Source organism: Pyxicephalus adspersus, chromosome 8 (assembly GCF_032062135.1).
Source record: "Pyxicephalus adspersus chromosome 8, UCB_Pads_2.0, whole genome shotgun sequence".
Taxonomy (NCBI): domain Eukaryota; kingdom Metazoa; phylum Chordata; class Amphibia; order Anura; family Pyxicephalidae; genus Pyxicephalus; species Pyxicephalus adspersus.
Window position 1 is genome coordinate 11,019,674 of NC_092865.1, and position 17,871 is coordinate 11,037,544.

General features: G+C 38.7%; 1 protein-coding gene across 1 annotated transcript in view; it reads left to right on the forward strand.

The window, feature by feature from the left end:
- Positions 1–17,412, forward strand: part of RABGGTB (Rab geranylgeranyltransferase subunit beta) — an 18,230-nt gene extending 818 nt beyond the window's left edge. Inside the window, exons 2-9 of the mRNA XM_072419493.1 lie at positions 361–468; positions 3,251–3,448; positions 4,344–4,449; positions 5,709–5,761; positions 8,397–8,507; positions 10,008–10,133; positions 11,793–11,942; positions 15,525–17,412. Coding sequence (XP_072275594.1) covers positions 361–468; positions 3,251–3,448; positions 4,344–4,449; positions 5,709–5,761; positions 8,397–8,507; positions 10,008–10,133; positions 11,793–11,942; positions 15,525–15,665 — 993 coding nt within the window. The 3' untranslated portion in view covers positions 15,666–17,412. The remainder of the gene's footprint in view (positions 1–360; positions 469–3,250; positions 3,449–4,343; positions 4,450–5,708; positions 5,762–8,396; positions 8,508–10,007; positions 10,134–11,792; positions 11,943–15,524) is intronic.
- Positions 17,413–17,871: the final 459 nt, after the last annotated feature.

Here is a 17,871-nt window from a genome sequence, read left to right on the forward strand (position 1 = left end):
CCTCTGTCCAATTTTCCTACCCTCCTATCACCCCCTGCCTCCCCACCTGCCACCCTCTGTTGTAAATACTTCTCCTTTTACCCTCTGCCTTCCCTCCTGTTGGCCCCTTTCCTTTCCTCTCATCACCCTGCCCTAATATTGCCTCCCCTGCAATAACCCCCCTCCCCCCCCATACCATTTCTCCAGTGCTAGCTGTGTCTCTTCCCATAGAGATAACCAGACCCTTTGCCTTGCCTTATCATTGTTCTCCCATCACACTATTATTTCTCCTGCTGTTGCCCCTTCCTCTCTGTGTGATGGAGTGTTTAGTTTTTGTAGGAGACACGAATATTCCTATAATGCTATCTTATTTTATTAAAGGGAACTCCGCTGAAGGACGTTGTGTTAAAGCCTGATGCACCAAAAACACTTTTCCTGGATAAACATGCAGAGTACATTGAGTCATATAGCGCTAAAAAAGATGATTATGTGAGTATTTCCTGTACTGTTCCCTAACGTCAGACACATAAAATAAAACTTTTGTCATGTTTTGTTTATTGTTGACGGTGTCAGTCTTACACCAAAATACATTGCAGGTAAAGTTTCTGGGTGATAGCTGCGAATGTAAGCTTCTCAAATGGAAACCTCAAAAGGAGACGTGTAATAGGAGAAATATTTCAGCTGCCATTGCTTTGGCTTCCGTTTCACCTTAGAATCAAACACAAGCTCCTGTGTTTTGCCTTCAAATCTCCCCACACCTCTTGTCGCACTTACATTTCTGACCTGATAGAAAAATATTCCTCTAGCCGCTCTCTTCACTCCTCCAATTAGCTACTAATGACTTCCTCACTCATAACCTCCTCACATGCACGGCACTGAGACTTTTCTGGAGCTGCCCCATCTCTCTGGAATAGTCTTCCTCATCCTTTTCGCCTTGCTCCTACTTTCTTCTCACTTAAAAGAGCACTCAAAACCCATTTTTTCAAATTCGCCTACCCGTCTTCTGTCTATATAACCATGACTTCTTCCCACCATTCCATATCCCCTTCAATTGTGTGCTACTTTCCCCACCTCCTAGATTGTAAGTTCTTTGGGGCAGACTCCTCTCTTCTGCCTCACTGTCTGCAGCTGTCTGTCATTTACAACCCCTATTTAATGTACAGCGCTGCATAACATGTTGGTGCTATATAAATCCTGTTAATATTAAATCTATAAATATAAAATGGGATGTATGTGTGTATGTTCCACCATCACTTGAAAACGCAAGGAGACATTTCAACCAAACTTGCCATACATATGACTGAGACTCATGTGAGTGCACCAGTCATCTTTGTACAGCGCTGTGCTATATGTCAGAGCTATATTTGAATGTATGTGTGTATGTATGTCATCACTAGGAAACACATGGATACATTTAAACCAAACTTGCTAGACATATGACTCAGACTCATGTGAGTGCACTGCTGATCTTTGTACAGCTCTGTGGTGTATGTCAGAGGTATATTTGCATGCATGTATGTATGTGTGTATGTATTGCTCAGTGACAGTGTGCCTTTTGCTTATATTTTTACATATTTTTTTTTGGACTCTTACAAATTTCTAGCTTGTAATAATGCCTTCGAGAAAACCTATGGCAATTGGCAGAGTGAAATCAAAGACAAAAAAATGAAACAACACCTAGACAAGAAAATCACTATAGTTTCATTTGAATCCTTTTCCCGTATAATATAAGATTGCAATAAATAAATTCCCGGGCAACGCCGGGTAATCAGCTAGTAATAATATTAATTTCTGGCCTCTGTTGGTGTTGGCTGCCGTTGCCGGCCACTGTTACTATGCAGCTTTGCTGTTGGCTGCCATTGCTAATTATTTTCTGAAAATGCCAATACCCCTCAGTAATCAGTGCCAATGGCAGTCTGATTCTGATAATCAGTCAATGATTTGAGATACGCATTTAGCAATTTCACCTCCTCTTTCATTCGTGGCCCTTTGATTAAAGCAAACTTGTATAGAGATAACATTTTTTTCCAGGAGGGCAGTAATAGAAATCACCATAGTTTGCCAGTGTCAGTGGGCAAACTCATCTTTCCATTGCACTTTTCTTGCATATCAGATCAGTTGAGGAGATCTGAAATCATTAAAGTTCCTTCATATTTGTAGTTGACCTTCTCCTGACCGACTCGTATTCTCATTTTAGGGGCCTTTACAACTTTTATAATGGTAACTAGTTTTCATGGACTTCAACACAATGGGATCCTGCATTGCAGCACAGTTAAAGCTGATTTTCTGCTTATATTTTGCCTTCCCTGATTAGTATCTCTCATATACACATACTGGTCAAGGTATTAAAAATCTATGCAGGCAGATCATGGCTGGTGGAGAATAGGAAGTTGTGACAAAGCCCTTATGTGATGCTGTGATTGAAAGAACTGAATCTGGCAGAATGGGGTAGAAAGTGCCAGATAATGCCAAATATTCTCCAGCTGGAAAAAATTGTTGGGTCTACCTGACTTGTTGCAGCTTCTAAAGATGACCATACACTACCCATTTTTTTATATAGATTAGGCATTGGATTTGGTTCATTCTGATTCGTTTTAATTTGTACAAGAAAAACAAGTAAACACTGGCCCATTGCACAGGCTTCCTATGTGTAGCTGTATACATAATAGCTTTCATTATATAGGGGTTACCCATAGGAATAGTCAGGGCCATACCTATTTTAAATGGGATTTAGCAGGCACTGTGTGGTTGAAAAGATCCCAGTGTTCTCTCAAGGAGCTGGGTGTGTGGAGTAACACATGACAAACTTTGTGTTCCCAGTTGTTGTTGCTATAGGTATGTAGTAAACCCCATTATTCTCTCTGCTTTTTTACTGCCCTCCTATACTTTTTCCAGCTTTCTAATGATCTCCCCCTTAATATGTCCCATTTGTGAGCCAACTTTTCAGTACCCAATCAAAAACAGGCAGGTGGTTACAGAAAAGTTGCGGGTAATGCGCCCAGCTAGAAGGGGCTGGGGAGAACATCAAATCTCTGGATCAGAAGTTACTTATCCCTGTATTATCCCTGGTGGCCTGCACTGTATTGTGCCTATGTAACTGAATAAAAGAGCTTCAATGAACCATGGGAACAGAGGATGGACTACAATAAAAACAGGAAACCTATTTTTCCAGCTGCACACTGCTATCACAATTGAAAGATATTCTAGGGAAAAAGTATGATATGTTGTTATTCCTGTTAAATTCTTATAAGTTGTGTTTTTGCTTTGGCAGGAGTATTGCATGTCGGAGTACCTGCGGATGAGTGGTGTCTACTGGGGCCTTACTGTGATGGATCTGATGGGTGAGCTTCATCGTATGAACAAAGAAGAAATCCTGGAGTTTATCAAGTCCTGCCAGCATGAGTGTGGCGGGTTCAGCGCCAGCATTGGGCACGATCCTCATCTACTGTATACACTTAGTGCTGTGCAGGTAACGTGATGATCAACAAATATATGAATGTCCTGTCTGTGTAATAGTATTATTATTAATAAACAGGATTTATATAGCACCAACATATTACGCAGCTCTGTACATTAAAAAGAGGTTGCAAATGACAGACGGATACAGACAGTGACACAAGATTAGGAGAGGACCCAGCTTACAATCTAGGAGGTGGGGGGAAGTAGTGAGGCTATTAAGAGACAGAAGAAGACCGGTAGGTGAGGTTGAAAAGATGGGTTTTGAGGGCTCTTTTATAGTAGGAGCAAGCTGAATAGGACGAAGAAGACCAATCCAGAGAATCGGGGCAGCTCTAGAAAAGTCTTGCACTCATGCATGTGACAAGGTTATGAGTGAGGAGGTCATTAGTAGTGTATGTGCGCTTATATCCATAAACCATTTATGAGAAAAGTAAGAGCTCTCCTGTTGCTGCACCTTTTGCAGAAATGCTTCTTACTTGGCTGTCGGAGACTACTCGGCTTTAGAAAACGGCGACATTAATGGTTTTTTTCTATGTGTCAGAAACTTATAGTACTAACAACAGAAGATACAAATATTTACAGAATAACCAATGTCAGAATGAAATAATTTCAGCAATGGCAGCCTCCATATTTGTCTGAGGAAAGGACTTTTAATCCTTCTTTACTGGTAGGCGTTTGCTGTTTACCAGCCCTAACAACCACCAGCCAATGGGGAGATCAGCATTGAGTTGTAGTCAAAAATGGAAACTGTGTTTTTAATGAAATAAAACAAAATGATGCTTGTGTATGATGCACAGCACATTGTCAAGCTCATCCAATTAGAGGTTACATTTACTTTAATGCTTCTTTCTCAATATAGAACCTAATACAGATTAACATGCATTATACATATTCTTTTCCTGCAGATCCTCACTCTGTTTGACAGTCTTTCTGAAGTGAACACAGAGAAGATAGTTGAGTACGTGCAGAGTCTACAGAAGGAAGACGGATCATTTTCTGGAGATAAATGGGGTAAATAATTGATTTTGTTGTAGATCTTCATAAAAAAATAAACAGAACTACTTAGTGGTCAGAGGCCAGGACCCCGGTCAGGTATTCATTACTGTCTGTGTGCCTCGTTAGAAAGAAATCACTCTCCCTATTTATCCCGATCACCATTATTATAGGAATGAAAGTGAAGGTAAACCCTTTCGTTTCAACAAGAATCGGAATAGAGGGGAATTAGGGACACTTGTTTAAAGTAAGTTTATTTTTATCACCAAAATCTTTACTTTACATACAAGGGTAGCAGTGTTCAACCCAGACATTTTTTTGGTGGGAAGAAGCTGTAGTGGGTGGCAAGCCATGTATTGTGACTCCAGTAACCACCCAAAAACAGCCGGGTGCTTAGTAAAAAGTGCTGGTTTGTTCCCCCCCTATAAGGGTCTGGGGAGAACACTGGGGTAGACAACCAATTAATAAGGTGAAAGTTATTTTTTTTTAGGGTGAAGCCCTTCTGTCCTTAAAGCCTTCCAAATCACAGAAAGGGCTTCTTCCTAAAAAGAATTCTGATCTCACACAAGCGCAGATGACATAGCCAGAAGAAGAAAAAAGATGGACAAAAATAGTGGCGCCTGAAACTTCAGAAAAATTAGATATTGATTGACACCCCCCCAATAAAAAAAAAACAAAAAAAAAAACACATTTAATCCTACTAAAAAAAAAAAAACGTTTTGGCTTTAAATATTATAGGCAAATGACCAAAGTGAAAGATGGTGCAAGCGATAGGACAGACTTGCTTACCACTAATTGTTTGTTTTCAGTGCTGCTCATTTATATATATATATATATATATATATGGCTTACTGGTCTTAGGGGTGGTGGTTGCATTAGTTTTCTTTTTCCATAGCTATTTTCTTTTTTCTTTTCAGCCTTTGATCTTGACAGTAACACATTTTTTTTTTACAGGTTTTATATAGCACCAACATACTACACAGCGCTGTACATTAAATAGGGGTTGCAAATGACAGGCAGATACAGACAGTAACACAGAAGGAGGAGAGAACCCTGCCCCGAAGAGCTTACAATCTAGGAGGTTGGGGAAGTAACACACAATAGAGGGGGAGTATTTCTTCTACAGTACATCAACAACACTCAACTCCCTGTTTTATAAATAGACCCATTTAGACTTATTAGAATTATCAGTACTGTGAGTTATTTTAATTGCCAATAAATGATTTGATCTACAAACAATAACTACCTACTAATTAATCTCTGCTTTTATCTTTCAGGAGAAATAGACACTCGTTTCTCTTTCTGTGCTGTAGCAACACTTGCACTGCTGGTAGGTTGAAGCTTGATGCTAAATAATGATTCCACTCATTATATTAAATTGTAAAGGTACTAGAACAAGGGCTTTATCTATCAATTGTTCTCCTGTCAATTCATTTAAAATTCGCTGACAAGTGTATTTCACGCCTCCTGTCAGTTTCTACCGTAATAAAACAATGACTCGTTCTGCCACCTAGTGGACAATTGTCAAAGTGCACAGCTGTCAATAAGAAAATGATAATATGTATGAACAAAAATTATGCGAGAAATTAGGCGAATTGACGGGAATAATTTATAAATACACCCCTATATGTAATTCTCTAGCTATTTTGGAACTGAATATCTCAGCAAAGCCAGAATTCCTGTAGAAGACAAACACACTTTTATAATATTGTTATAGAGGTAGAGTGTCAGGAAAGGACAAGCAGATTGCTGTATATTGCACGAAGACAGTGATAGGAAAGGAAAAGCAGACTGTAGTATTTTTTACAGTGTTAGGAAAGGACAAAGCAACTCAAGGATAATTTCAGGAATGGACAAGCAAGTTGTAGTATATTGCACAGGTACTTTGTCATATAATGACAAGCTGACAGTAAAATATTGCTCAGGTAAAGTGTCAGGAAGGGATTAGATGACTGTAATATATATCTAATGTATAATGTCTGGGGAAAAAACACAGCATATTCTTTTGCTCAGGTACACCGCCTGCATTTTCCAGCAGGTGGCGCACTCTGCTAATCACACAAATCTCTGCAGCTGGAAAAGAATCTGCTTGGGTTGTATAAAACAGCTTTACCTTTTTTTGATAGAATTGGTATTTTCATGATCACTCCTAAAATATGGGATTTATTTTATATTAGGTCTGGCAGAATAAACAATGCATATTGTGTTTTTTATGCCTATATCTCTGTAGGCAGAACAGTTGGTGTATACTACAGATACAGGGGGTGGTATGTAGAAATATTTGTCTACAGTGGTTTTAGGTTCCTTAACTGTGTTTATTATAGCATATAGAAACAATGGCTTCCATTAGGGCCTTGCTCCCAATGCATTAGGGCAGTTAAATGTACCAGAACCTAAATGTACACATTCTCAGTTCTGGATGTAAATATAGTTTGAAGCCACTAGAGGTCACTATTCTCTGTTATAAAATTCCCTGTAAATGTTAAGTTTGAAGACAAATGGTGACATTTTATTTCTCATTTTATCCATTTATCTGAGTACTCAAAGATGTTCAGGGCAAACATTTAGCAATAAACTCGACAAACACTGACAGCACTAATTCTCCATAATAAAGTTGGCTACATTTGAAGCTTCAGCTTTGGTTGCCAAGTTGATCAGCAATCTTGGCTTCCCCTGCACATTCTGGGAATGAATGAACTCCCATGCACAGCATGACCTATCAGGATGGCTGAAAATCGTCTAGAGGGAGTGAGGAAAGAAGAAGATGGCGGGGGCCTGCAAAGGGATGGGGACTGTTGAGTATTGTGGGTTTAGTTCCACTTTAAGGACAGGCTTCTTGATACTGACAACAGTAGACCACATAGCTGGGAAAACTGTTACTTGTTAATGGATCTCTGGTGTCTATTTATAAATAGTGTATCTGGCATTCACTGAAACATTCCCTGGTGGAGAATCAATTGTTGCTATTGAAACATAGACCTGGCAAATTCCAAAGAATGTTTCAGTGAATGTTGAAATCACTGATTTATAAATGGCCCCGGTGGAAAATCTTTCAGATCAATGTGTTTTGATAGCAGTATTTGTTTCTCCAACAGGGAATATCTCCGTGAATAACAGATTCACTGCTTTGTGAAGCAACCTCTAAGTGTTACAAACATAACATTAAACACTGTGCTGTATCATTTCAGTCCCAGCAGCTGTTATTGTTTGTAGATCACAGATTGGCACATATTTTACAACTGTTGCCAGGAGCTGCATGAATTATTGAAGTTTATTATTATCATTAATATTAAACAGGATTTATATAGCGCTAAAACATTACGCAGTGCTGTACATTAAATAGGGGTTGCAAATGACAAACAGCTACAGACAGGAGGAGGAGAGGACCCTGCCCCGAAGAGCTTACAATCTCAGATTAGACGAAGTAGATAGAAGTGGGTAAAAACGGATCCACAAAGGCTACAAAATATTTGTAGTGGAACGGATCCTGTAGACAGAGGCCATCATATCACAATAATTGTTTCTGGAAGCAATGGTTTTAATTTTACAACTGATCTCTGTTCTATGGAGGGGAGAGAACAAGCGGGAAGCCCCCATGCTGCGTTGTCCCCTCTAGTATGACAATAGCCCTTGTTCACATTAGTCATATCCGGCATGGCCGATTCGTTTACCTCATTGTACTGGCGCTAGATTTTCACATTCTTTCCTGATCTGACTAAGATCTGTACAATGCTTAAGTCCTGGAAGTAACTAGGAATAAAGTAACCCTGTTGCCCTTGAATTCCTGTATATCAATGTTTAAGAAAATAATAAAGGTTCTGTGATGAACCAGAATGTTTTGTAACACCGTGATGATCAAATGCCTGGAAATCTGTAGCAGATAACTGTTTCTGCCTAAAATGTCATCTTAAGTAAAGCAGTTGTTGCTCAGCACCTAAATGTCAGACTTGTCTGTGTACCTGCAGGGAAAGCTGGATGCTGTGAATATAGAGAAGGCAATAGACTTTGTTTTGTCATGTATGAACTTTGATGCGGGATTTGGCTGCAGGCCCGGCTCTGAGTCCCATGCTGGACAGGTGAGATGCTTTGGATTTTTCTTGGTGATATTTGTTTCATCAAATATCTTATTTATATCTTCTTTTATAGTAAATGAAACTTAAAGCAAAAGAACAAGCATGTATTTGACATATTATTACAAAGTATTTATATAGCACCAACATATTACGCAGCACTGTACAAAGTCCATAGTTATGTCACTATCTGTCCCTCAAAGGGGCTCACAATCTAATGAAATATGTAAGATGTATTATCTGCCAAAACTTTTGAAGTTTGGGCAACTGGCCTTGTGATCTAAGCACAATCTAGGCTTGTAAGTACCAGAAGGTGACACACAAATTAAACAAAGCTGCTCAGTCTCACCCCCCATCCAACCCTTGAATGGATAATGATGAGGTGTATACCTGTGCTCTCCACTAGTAAAAACATTTTTGTGTCACACAGACAGGGAGGGTACCAGACACCGACCAAAAAAAAGGCATTGTAACTTTATCCAGTTTACAGTTCGTATCATCTGTCTAGGATTTCCTGCATATTATTTTCTGTATAGTAATTACATGCTGGTTTTCTTCATCTAACAATGACTTTCAGTTGTTCTGAATAGGACAATTCTTTACTTCCACCCCACCCTGATATCAGCACTGCAGGTATTATAGACCTGTGCACTAGTGTCTGGTCACTGTCTTGTCTACACTTGGCCGTTCATTATTGAGATGACGCTGCATCTGTACGTTTTTGAATATGAATTGTGTCTGAAGCTGACCTTTTAATGAGTTCCTATGGAAAAAAATGAATAAAATAACCTAGCTCTAAAAAGTCATCAATGTTGATTTAGAAAACATCAAATATATGTTGAATTATGTGTGTGTTACTAATAGGTTATCCAAAAATTTCAAATTACTTTTTTTTGCCTTCATTTGATATATTTCTTTGCAGTTACAAGAACTGAAAGCTCCTTTTTTAATTTTGTTAGTTAAGAGCTATGTACACACGTCAGATGATTCTCGCCTGATATGAATGGTCGGGCTCATCTCGGGACGGAATCTGACATGTGTGGAGAGTAGTCCGACCTCATTCATGGATCTAGCCTGACAGATCCCTGAAGGACCATAATGGAAGTAAAGGAAAGTGCTGCTTGCTCGTTCTTCCCCCTTCCTTTTCTAAAGAATAGAATGGCTCTGTATGTACAGTGCTCCTTTATTCTTCTTTCAGTCATTTTACGGCAATAATAGAGTGCGTGTATGCTGCCTTAGTCTTGCCTACACAGGTTTCGTAGTTTGGAGTTTTTTATTTGCTGAAAATCTTTTTTTAAAACTATTGTCATTCATATGAAGTTGCACCCTAAAAGAAATTTGAGGTTGGAGTCCCTGCAAGATGTACACCCTTGACATTTATGATACTACTTATCTGTTTACCTAACTTACCTAAACTAACGTATCTGTTTACCTTGATATTTGTGTTTCTGTCTGTATGTATGGTCACTATTCTTTTATGCTAAAACTTTGTGTTTGTAATTGTAGATCTATTGTTGTACAGGATTCCTGGCCATCACCAACCAATTACATCAAATCAATGCCGACTTACTGGGCTGGTGGCTCTGTGAACGTCAGCTGCCATCCGGAGGTCTCAACGGGCGACCAGAGAAGGTGGATATTGAAAACAATTTCTTGCATATTGGTAGTGCATGAATGGGTCTTCTTTTTGAGCATGGCCAGCAGAATTGATATTCTAAGGCCTTGTTCTTGCTTGCAGCTCCTATACACTTCATTGGTGGTTCCTGTGTGGCTTCCAGGTGACTGGCAGTCTATCAGCTTCTGCCACTGCGGAGCTTTATTTGGGTGGTTAGTGGGTGGCTGTTGAATAAACTTCTCCGTCATCGTCATCGAACTTCTCCGTCATCTCCCTTCAGAGTCGAGTCATGGATCAGAGTCGATAACAGCACCACTTTACAGCCATTAGTTAGAACAAGGATTTACAATATGAACACAAAGGGAAATGGGGAGGGGGGGGGGTACCTTAATAAGGGTAACTATGCCAATCTATACTGGGATTTTCTTTAGTATCAGTTCTTTATATACAGTTCTGTAATAAAGTGTTCTTAAGACTACTAGAGACTTCCAGACACATTCATTTTATAATTTACACCTTTCAATACACCATATTACCAACAAATTTAATGTATTAAATATTTAAATCTTTAACCATTGTCTAATCAGCAAGTACAACTTAGCAAATACATTGTGCATATACATTTTTATTAACCTTTTCTTTTTTTTCTTTTCTTTTTTTTTATACGTTTTACACACATTAAGATGGTGTGTAATGTCACAACAATCAACTATAAAAACAATCAACTAATATTACATAAAATTTTACTAACAGATAACCTACAACCCACATTATCCTTACACTTTCAGTATATGTGCTGATGACCTTTAAAATCATTGAACATTTTTCAATGCAACCCACTCTTTATCCAGTGCCGAGCCCCCAATTAGAACAGGAAGAATGGTAACATCAACAAACACCTCAGGTAGTCTATGACTGGAATCTTTACACCGTATTACATACCCGTACACTTCCCCTTGGTCCGTTGAGTTTAGAAAAAAAATTGATTTATGATCACTCAAAGAAAGATTAAATGATCTGCTGGAAAATGTATTAACCTGGTAAACTGCATAGTTTTGTTTAGATGCTTACAGATTCTGAAACAAGTAGGTGGAGGTAGGCGATGAAAATGAAGGTTATTAGTACATAGCCCATTTGACTACAAATCAAATTAGTGCTGGGGCTACACAGTAATTTATTTAATTCAGCACTCATAGTTTATTTTTATTTTTTTGCTTTTTGGGCAGAGTTGAGATCCAAGCACATTGCAGTTGCCTTTGCACATCTTCTCCCTATGAGCTCAAATTGTTCCTGAGCCCGTGCATGACCTTTCCTTTAAAAAATTCAGGGAACATCCAAAACATATATTGTGTGTTTTCATAAAGCTCTGCGACCACTAACACGTGAAGAACAGATGGATGGCGTCCAGGTGGCATTCTGCTGCGAAAGGAAACCTCAATATATTTAGACATGTGAACGTTCGATTGCTAAAATGAACTGCCCGTGATGGGTTGTTCTGGCAAGAAATCATTCTTTTAATTTGCAAGTGCTGCTAAAAAAAAGCTGTATCAGCAGAAACATTGCTCTTTTTTTTCTCTTTAATTACTGCTTATTATTACATTGACTTGTTCTCAGAAGTGCTTGAATCGTGAAACCATTCCTTTACTTATAACAGAACAATTTGACATGTATTTCAGCTGCCGGATGTATGCTATTCCTGGTGGGTCTTAGCCTCCCTGAGGATAATTGGAAGACTTCATTGGATTGATCGAGAGAAGCTACGCGTGTTTATTTTAGCCTGTCAGGATGAAGAGACGGGAGGATTTGCAGATAGGCCCGGTGATATGGTAAGCAAAGAGTAGAAGGTGCGCATTTTATTACCTGCAAGGAGGTTGAACAATTCTTTTATTGAGCTGTGTATTTATTAGGAAAATGTCTAATGGTCCTAAACTGATTTTGCTCATGAAATGTCTATAGGACCTGGTGAAAATGATTCCTTGTTCCATGCATGAGCACCGCATCAAGACAGCCCAAGGTGGGGAATAATGTGGTAATTGTGACTTGTATCTCTAGCACTCCAGCAATGCAAGACCAAGAAAACCAATGCTGTGATATCTTTTTTTTTTTGTCTAGTTATGTACTAAATTTGGTGTTTAACCTCCTGGGCAGTACATTGTTTTTCATGAAAACTTATTTTATAGTATGAGTATATTAAAGTTTGGAACTCAAAATAATAAATTTAAAAGAAAAATAATTTGTTTTCATGAAAGACAATGTACTGCTTTTAGACATTTAAATCCAATGTACTGCATTCAATACAGTTATTTTATATTGAATGCAATACAAACGCAACGGCCGCACGTACCAACATCACTGCAAACTCCCGGGTGACTCAGATGCAAAGGACGCCGGCTGGAGGATGTGAGAGGCCATGGTTTGCGAAGAAGGACGCCGGCGGACCAGGTAACGTAATGCTTATCATTGTTTTCCATTGTTTTAGTTGCCCCGAGTGTGACTCGGGGTTACTGCTTCCAGCTTTTTTTTTTTTACCCCGAAACACACTTGGGTTTACCGCAGGGGAGGGTAAATCCAATGAATAAAACTGATCATAAAAAAATATCCAGTAAGCAAACAGTTTCAACTGTAAGGGGAAAAGAGAGTTTTTACTGAAATCATCCAATTGGTAAAGTTGACCATGTACAAATGACTAAAAACATTAATAATAATATTTAAACGTAATAAAAACCAACTTGAAGTGCTTACAAAACAATAAATATTATTATATGAAAGTTACAACCTGCTATTCTACTTTCCCCCACATAGGAAGAACAAGGGGACCCATACAAAAATTAGGGGGGAGAACAGATTTAGCAAACATAGCCCCGATTTAGGCAACATTTCACCAGCATATTTTAAAAGTTCTAACTTGTTGCAATTCAATTTTTTTTAACTGAATGGGTGCCAACTATCTGACAATATATGGCTTGTAGAAATGCAAAATTATTTCTTCAGTCTATGGATAGAAGCAGACCTAATTTTCATGTTTGACTGTCCATTGGAGAACACTGGAAATCTTTAAATTTCAGGTCTTGCTGCCGCCTGCAGGGGGATTGGAGCTTGTCCAAAAACACCTTCTGACTATCACTACTCGTTTTTTTTTTTCAGTTTCCTAGAGGGACAGACATCTTCTCTTCTGCTCTGCTGTGTAAAATACATATTTAATTTTTCTGGCACTTTCTAACTCTCCAAATCTGTTTTTCTACTATTAAAACTTTTTCTCTACATCACTGCTAGAGCATTTGCGTTTTCAGAGCTTCAGAAAATGTGCCTGTCTCTGCAGCATTAGACCACCCTGCTAAAAGGTCACCCAATTCAGATTCAGTCATACAATGCCACGTTGTTGATGTACATCAGGGGTGTCAAACTCTCGCCCAGGGGCCAAATCTGACCCAAATGTCTTTTTTTTTTTTTTTTTTTTGCTCCCCAAAGGAATAAATATGAACTGCAGCTGGCCTGCCGCTGCATTAAAATAGCGCTGCTTCTACAATTGCCCCGCATTGGACTGTTTTATAGACGGAAATAATGCCATGAGTTTCAGTAGCGGTGCCGTTTCAATGAAGAGGGAGTTCCAGCGGCGGGCCACTCATAAGATTTATCGGCACTGGCCACGTCTGGCATTTCCAGCACTCCCCTTCAGCTGTACTTTTCCTTGCTACTCCAAGGCATGGACTTGAATGGTTGGATTTTCATAAAAGAATATTATTATTATTGTTAGCCTGTGCAAAAAGGTTATTATTGAAAGTTAAGTCAGAAGGCTACAAATAGAGAAAGAGGCATAGGATTTTTTCTTTAAAAAAAAAAGTTTATTCCTCTTTTTCTATTATAAGCTTGTTCCAGATTGAACGTGAAGCAAAACCTCAATGTTTCCATATTAAAATGGTTTATATCTAATGAGAAGGAAAAATTTCATTTTCAGTTTTTCATTTTGGCCCTCTATGTAGTTCTTTGAGTTTGCCACCCCTGATGTACATCCACCATCAGGGAGCAATTATATAAGTCTTGTCCCAGCATATGAAGTAGATCAGCTCCAGCCTTAGGTAGAGCTTTATGTCAGCCATGTACATTTCAGGCATAGGTTTGGCATTGGTTGGCAAATTTACTAATATAGCAGCGCCTGGACCCGGGTGGGAATAATCTCTTCACTCACAAATGTGGTCCTCCAGGTCTGACAAAAAACTGAACAGGTATATATGCAGGTACAGGGATTCACCAGTGGAAGTGCTGGTGGCCCCATGAGCTCCATCTGCACACCTTGATTAATGCATTCTACATTGCAGGACTGAGATAGTAGTATTCCACTAATTCTCCTTGGCTAATTCTGCTGCACTAATTCTGCTTGGGATGGACCTAGTTTGATGTGGTACACCGACATAATTCTTTTGGCTGATTTGCCATCGTGCTTCTCAATTGCCAGATTTAATGGCATGGTTTTGTTTGCCAATATCCAATCCTCCTGTGGGCAGTAGAAAAACACAAATTTTAAAAACCTTTGTCCTTCAGTTAAGTAAAATTTAGTGTAGTGTCATCTTCCTTTAGTAAAATCTTACTTTAGTAAAAATTGCATATTAGAGTATGGATACAATTAGTATTTTAAATACTTGCAGATTTTGAACCTTTCCATAAAAAAAAAATCTATTGATTTGCACTTTGCCTTTGAACTTTTGGTAGTCTTGAAATACTCTCTCTGCTGGCCCAGCTCCTTATGTATGTCATTAGTGAAAGAGTGAAAGAAAATGGGAATAATATAGAGTAACAAGTACAAGTAAAAAGTAAAAAAGATGCAAATATATTATGGTAGGATTTTTGAAATGAAAAGTGTGGTGACAGGGTCTCTTTAACGTGACACAGACTTGGAATATCTCCTCAAGTATTGCCTTCCACAGCACAGCTCGCTGTTGCCACATTTCTCTGATCATTGCTTCCATATTTCACAGTTGTTAAATATTTACACATAATAATAAAATATTAATGCCGTACAACTGGTGAAAATTAGACAACGTAACTCATCCTGGGCAGTTTATTGGAGATGCTGTTATTGGTGTTACGTTTCCTTCTCTTTTCAGTTTGCTGCATGCTGCAGGTACATGTTAAAATTTTCTTCCTACATATTACTAGCTTTCTATAGAAATAGTACATTCTACCCCTTAATAAACACCAAGGTGCGAATTGACACTCTTCTCCTTTTAAATGTATTACAAGCTGCCTTGATTATACATCCGGGGGACAGTCAGCAAGCGTAGACCTAACAACTGCACCACAGGGGCTGTTATCAGGGGAAACTTGCACCTGTTTTCAGACATTGGAAGCAGTACAAATCTATAGCTCAGTCTGGAACAATACTGAAATCATTAACGGGTAATTTCTTGCAGGTGGATCCATTTCATACGTTATTTGGAATCGCTGGACTGTCACTGCTGGGAGAGGACGGCATCAAGCCGGTGAATCCAGTGTTTTGTATGCCTGAAGAAGTCCTGCGTAGAATTAATGTCCAGCTTGATCTAGGAAGCTAAAGTCTACAAGGAGCCTTAAATCCATCAGCTGCTAATGTTCCTGCCAGTTCGCTGTCACCTACACCCACGAGGCAGATGTGTCTAACTTCTGTCCAGTTGTCTATTGATCCATTTAGTATTTTTATTGAGGTGCTGGGTATAGGTGATCGCCATTGTCATCTCATACATACTAGCACCACAGTGCGGCCTGCCAGCATTGCTCCTCATCTCATAAACTAAATCCAATTGGTTAAACAGCGACTTCATAATCTTTAAATTCATCCGGAATCATGATTGCTAGGTATTGTTGGAGTTCCTGGGTTTCTGAATACAGATTAGAATCCCCTGTTCAATCTAATTAATGTTGGTCACAGCACTGCACGGCTGCATGAGGACAGATGGGTGCTTCTAGTACTGTATGTGACAATTTAGTCACCCTTGGTTGAACATGTTTTTCTGGCATTATCACTGTCACAATGTATCTTCGTGGCATGGTCAATGCTTCGTGTGACAGGGCCCGGTGATTAGTTACATTGCACAGCATCGTTCCCAGATTCCTATCATGGCTCTCTGCGTCTTTTAGAAAAACAATGACCTGCTAATGATTTCCTGACAACAAATTAGCAGATCAATATTAAAGAAAACTGGAGGCTTTTTCATCTAAAAGATATCATCCAACATTGTCCTCTTGTACCTGTACAAATGAATATAATATAGTCTCATTTTTTTTATTTTTGGATAAAGTAGAGAAAGGTTGGAACCTTCTTTGTTTATTTATGTCTCCACTGGAGTAATTCACGCATTTATTGGTCCTGGTGACCATTGTTACAGAAAGTGATGGAAATGCCAACTTCCTGATGTCATTGGATTAGGAGAAAGTATTCAATGTTTACTTGTGACAAATGTCACTGGATTTTATTAATATTGGCTAGTATTTATATAGCGCTGACATATTACGTAGGACTTTACAAAGTACATAATCATGTCACTAACTGTCCCTAAAATCGACTCACAATCCAATGTCCCTACCAAGGTCATTAATGTGGTCTAAGGACAATTTTTGAGGGGAAGCCAGTTAACCTATGTGTGTGTGTTTTTGGGTTTTCTCTCACTTCTTTCTTTAGTGTCTCCGGGACAGGAAGTGAAAGGAAATCTCACTAAAGGGGTAAAGGTGGCTCAGTGGCTGGCAGTGCCACCTTGCAGTACTTGAGTTTCAGATTTGAATTCAGCCACAAAATCAGTCATGATTACAACAGGAGATGTTGGATACCTATTTGTTTATATGGCTGTGGCAGATCACTGCACAGATGTTGCTTAAAGATTTGCACTGCAGCTGTGCGAAAATCTGGTTACATTTTGGTGCTGGTGCGATTTCACACCACAGTCCCAATCTACATGGAGTCTGTTAGCTCTACCCGTGTGTTTCCTCTGCCCACCCTAGATTCCTTCCACATGCCAAAAACATACTGGTAGGTTAATTGGTTTCCTTACAAATTGTACTTTATTACTTATATTACGCTATGATATGAGATATATAAAATATTCTAATAGGGTGTTCAACCTTTCCCTACTTAGACAAAAACATAACATTGTGGGTATACATGCATTTAAGGGAACATGGTGAGGAACAATTACATTTCTTGTATAGCTTATAATTTAATTGTTTTGTTTTTAATAAATAATTGAACTGTTGATCTTGGTGTCAGCATTCTGACTCCGGTGTTACGACTAAACTATAACAGAGTGCAATAAAGACGGCAAAAAGTAATACAGAGTGTTTCATTTATTGAAAAAATAAGACTTTTTCCTGTTCGTGCTTTAATCTTTATTTGTAGAGGCCAAACCTTCCCCATACGTGACCCCCAATGATGACACCATTCCCATCCTATAAGGGGCAAGCTGGGGTCAGGCGACACTTGCAGTGCCAAAGGAGGCTAAGCCATGCTCAATAAACATAAATGCGATTCAGCCTTGAATGTTAGCAATGAACGACTTTACATTTCACAAGCATGCATAAAGCTTCAGCGGTCAAATTAAATACATTTTTGATACTTTGAAAAAACATTTTATTCCATTCATGTTAAAAAATGTTCATATACATAAAATCCATTAATTCTAAGATAGCCATCCAAAGCTATAAATTGTAATCCTACAGTATATCAATCAAATAAATCTGTACTATAGTCGTAATCACCTTGACACGTCTAGAAAATCTCTTCCTAAGGAA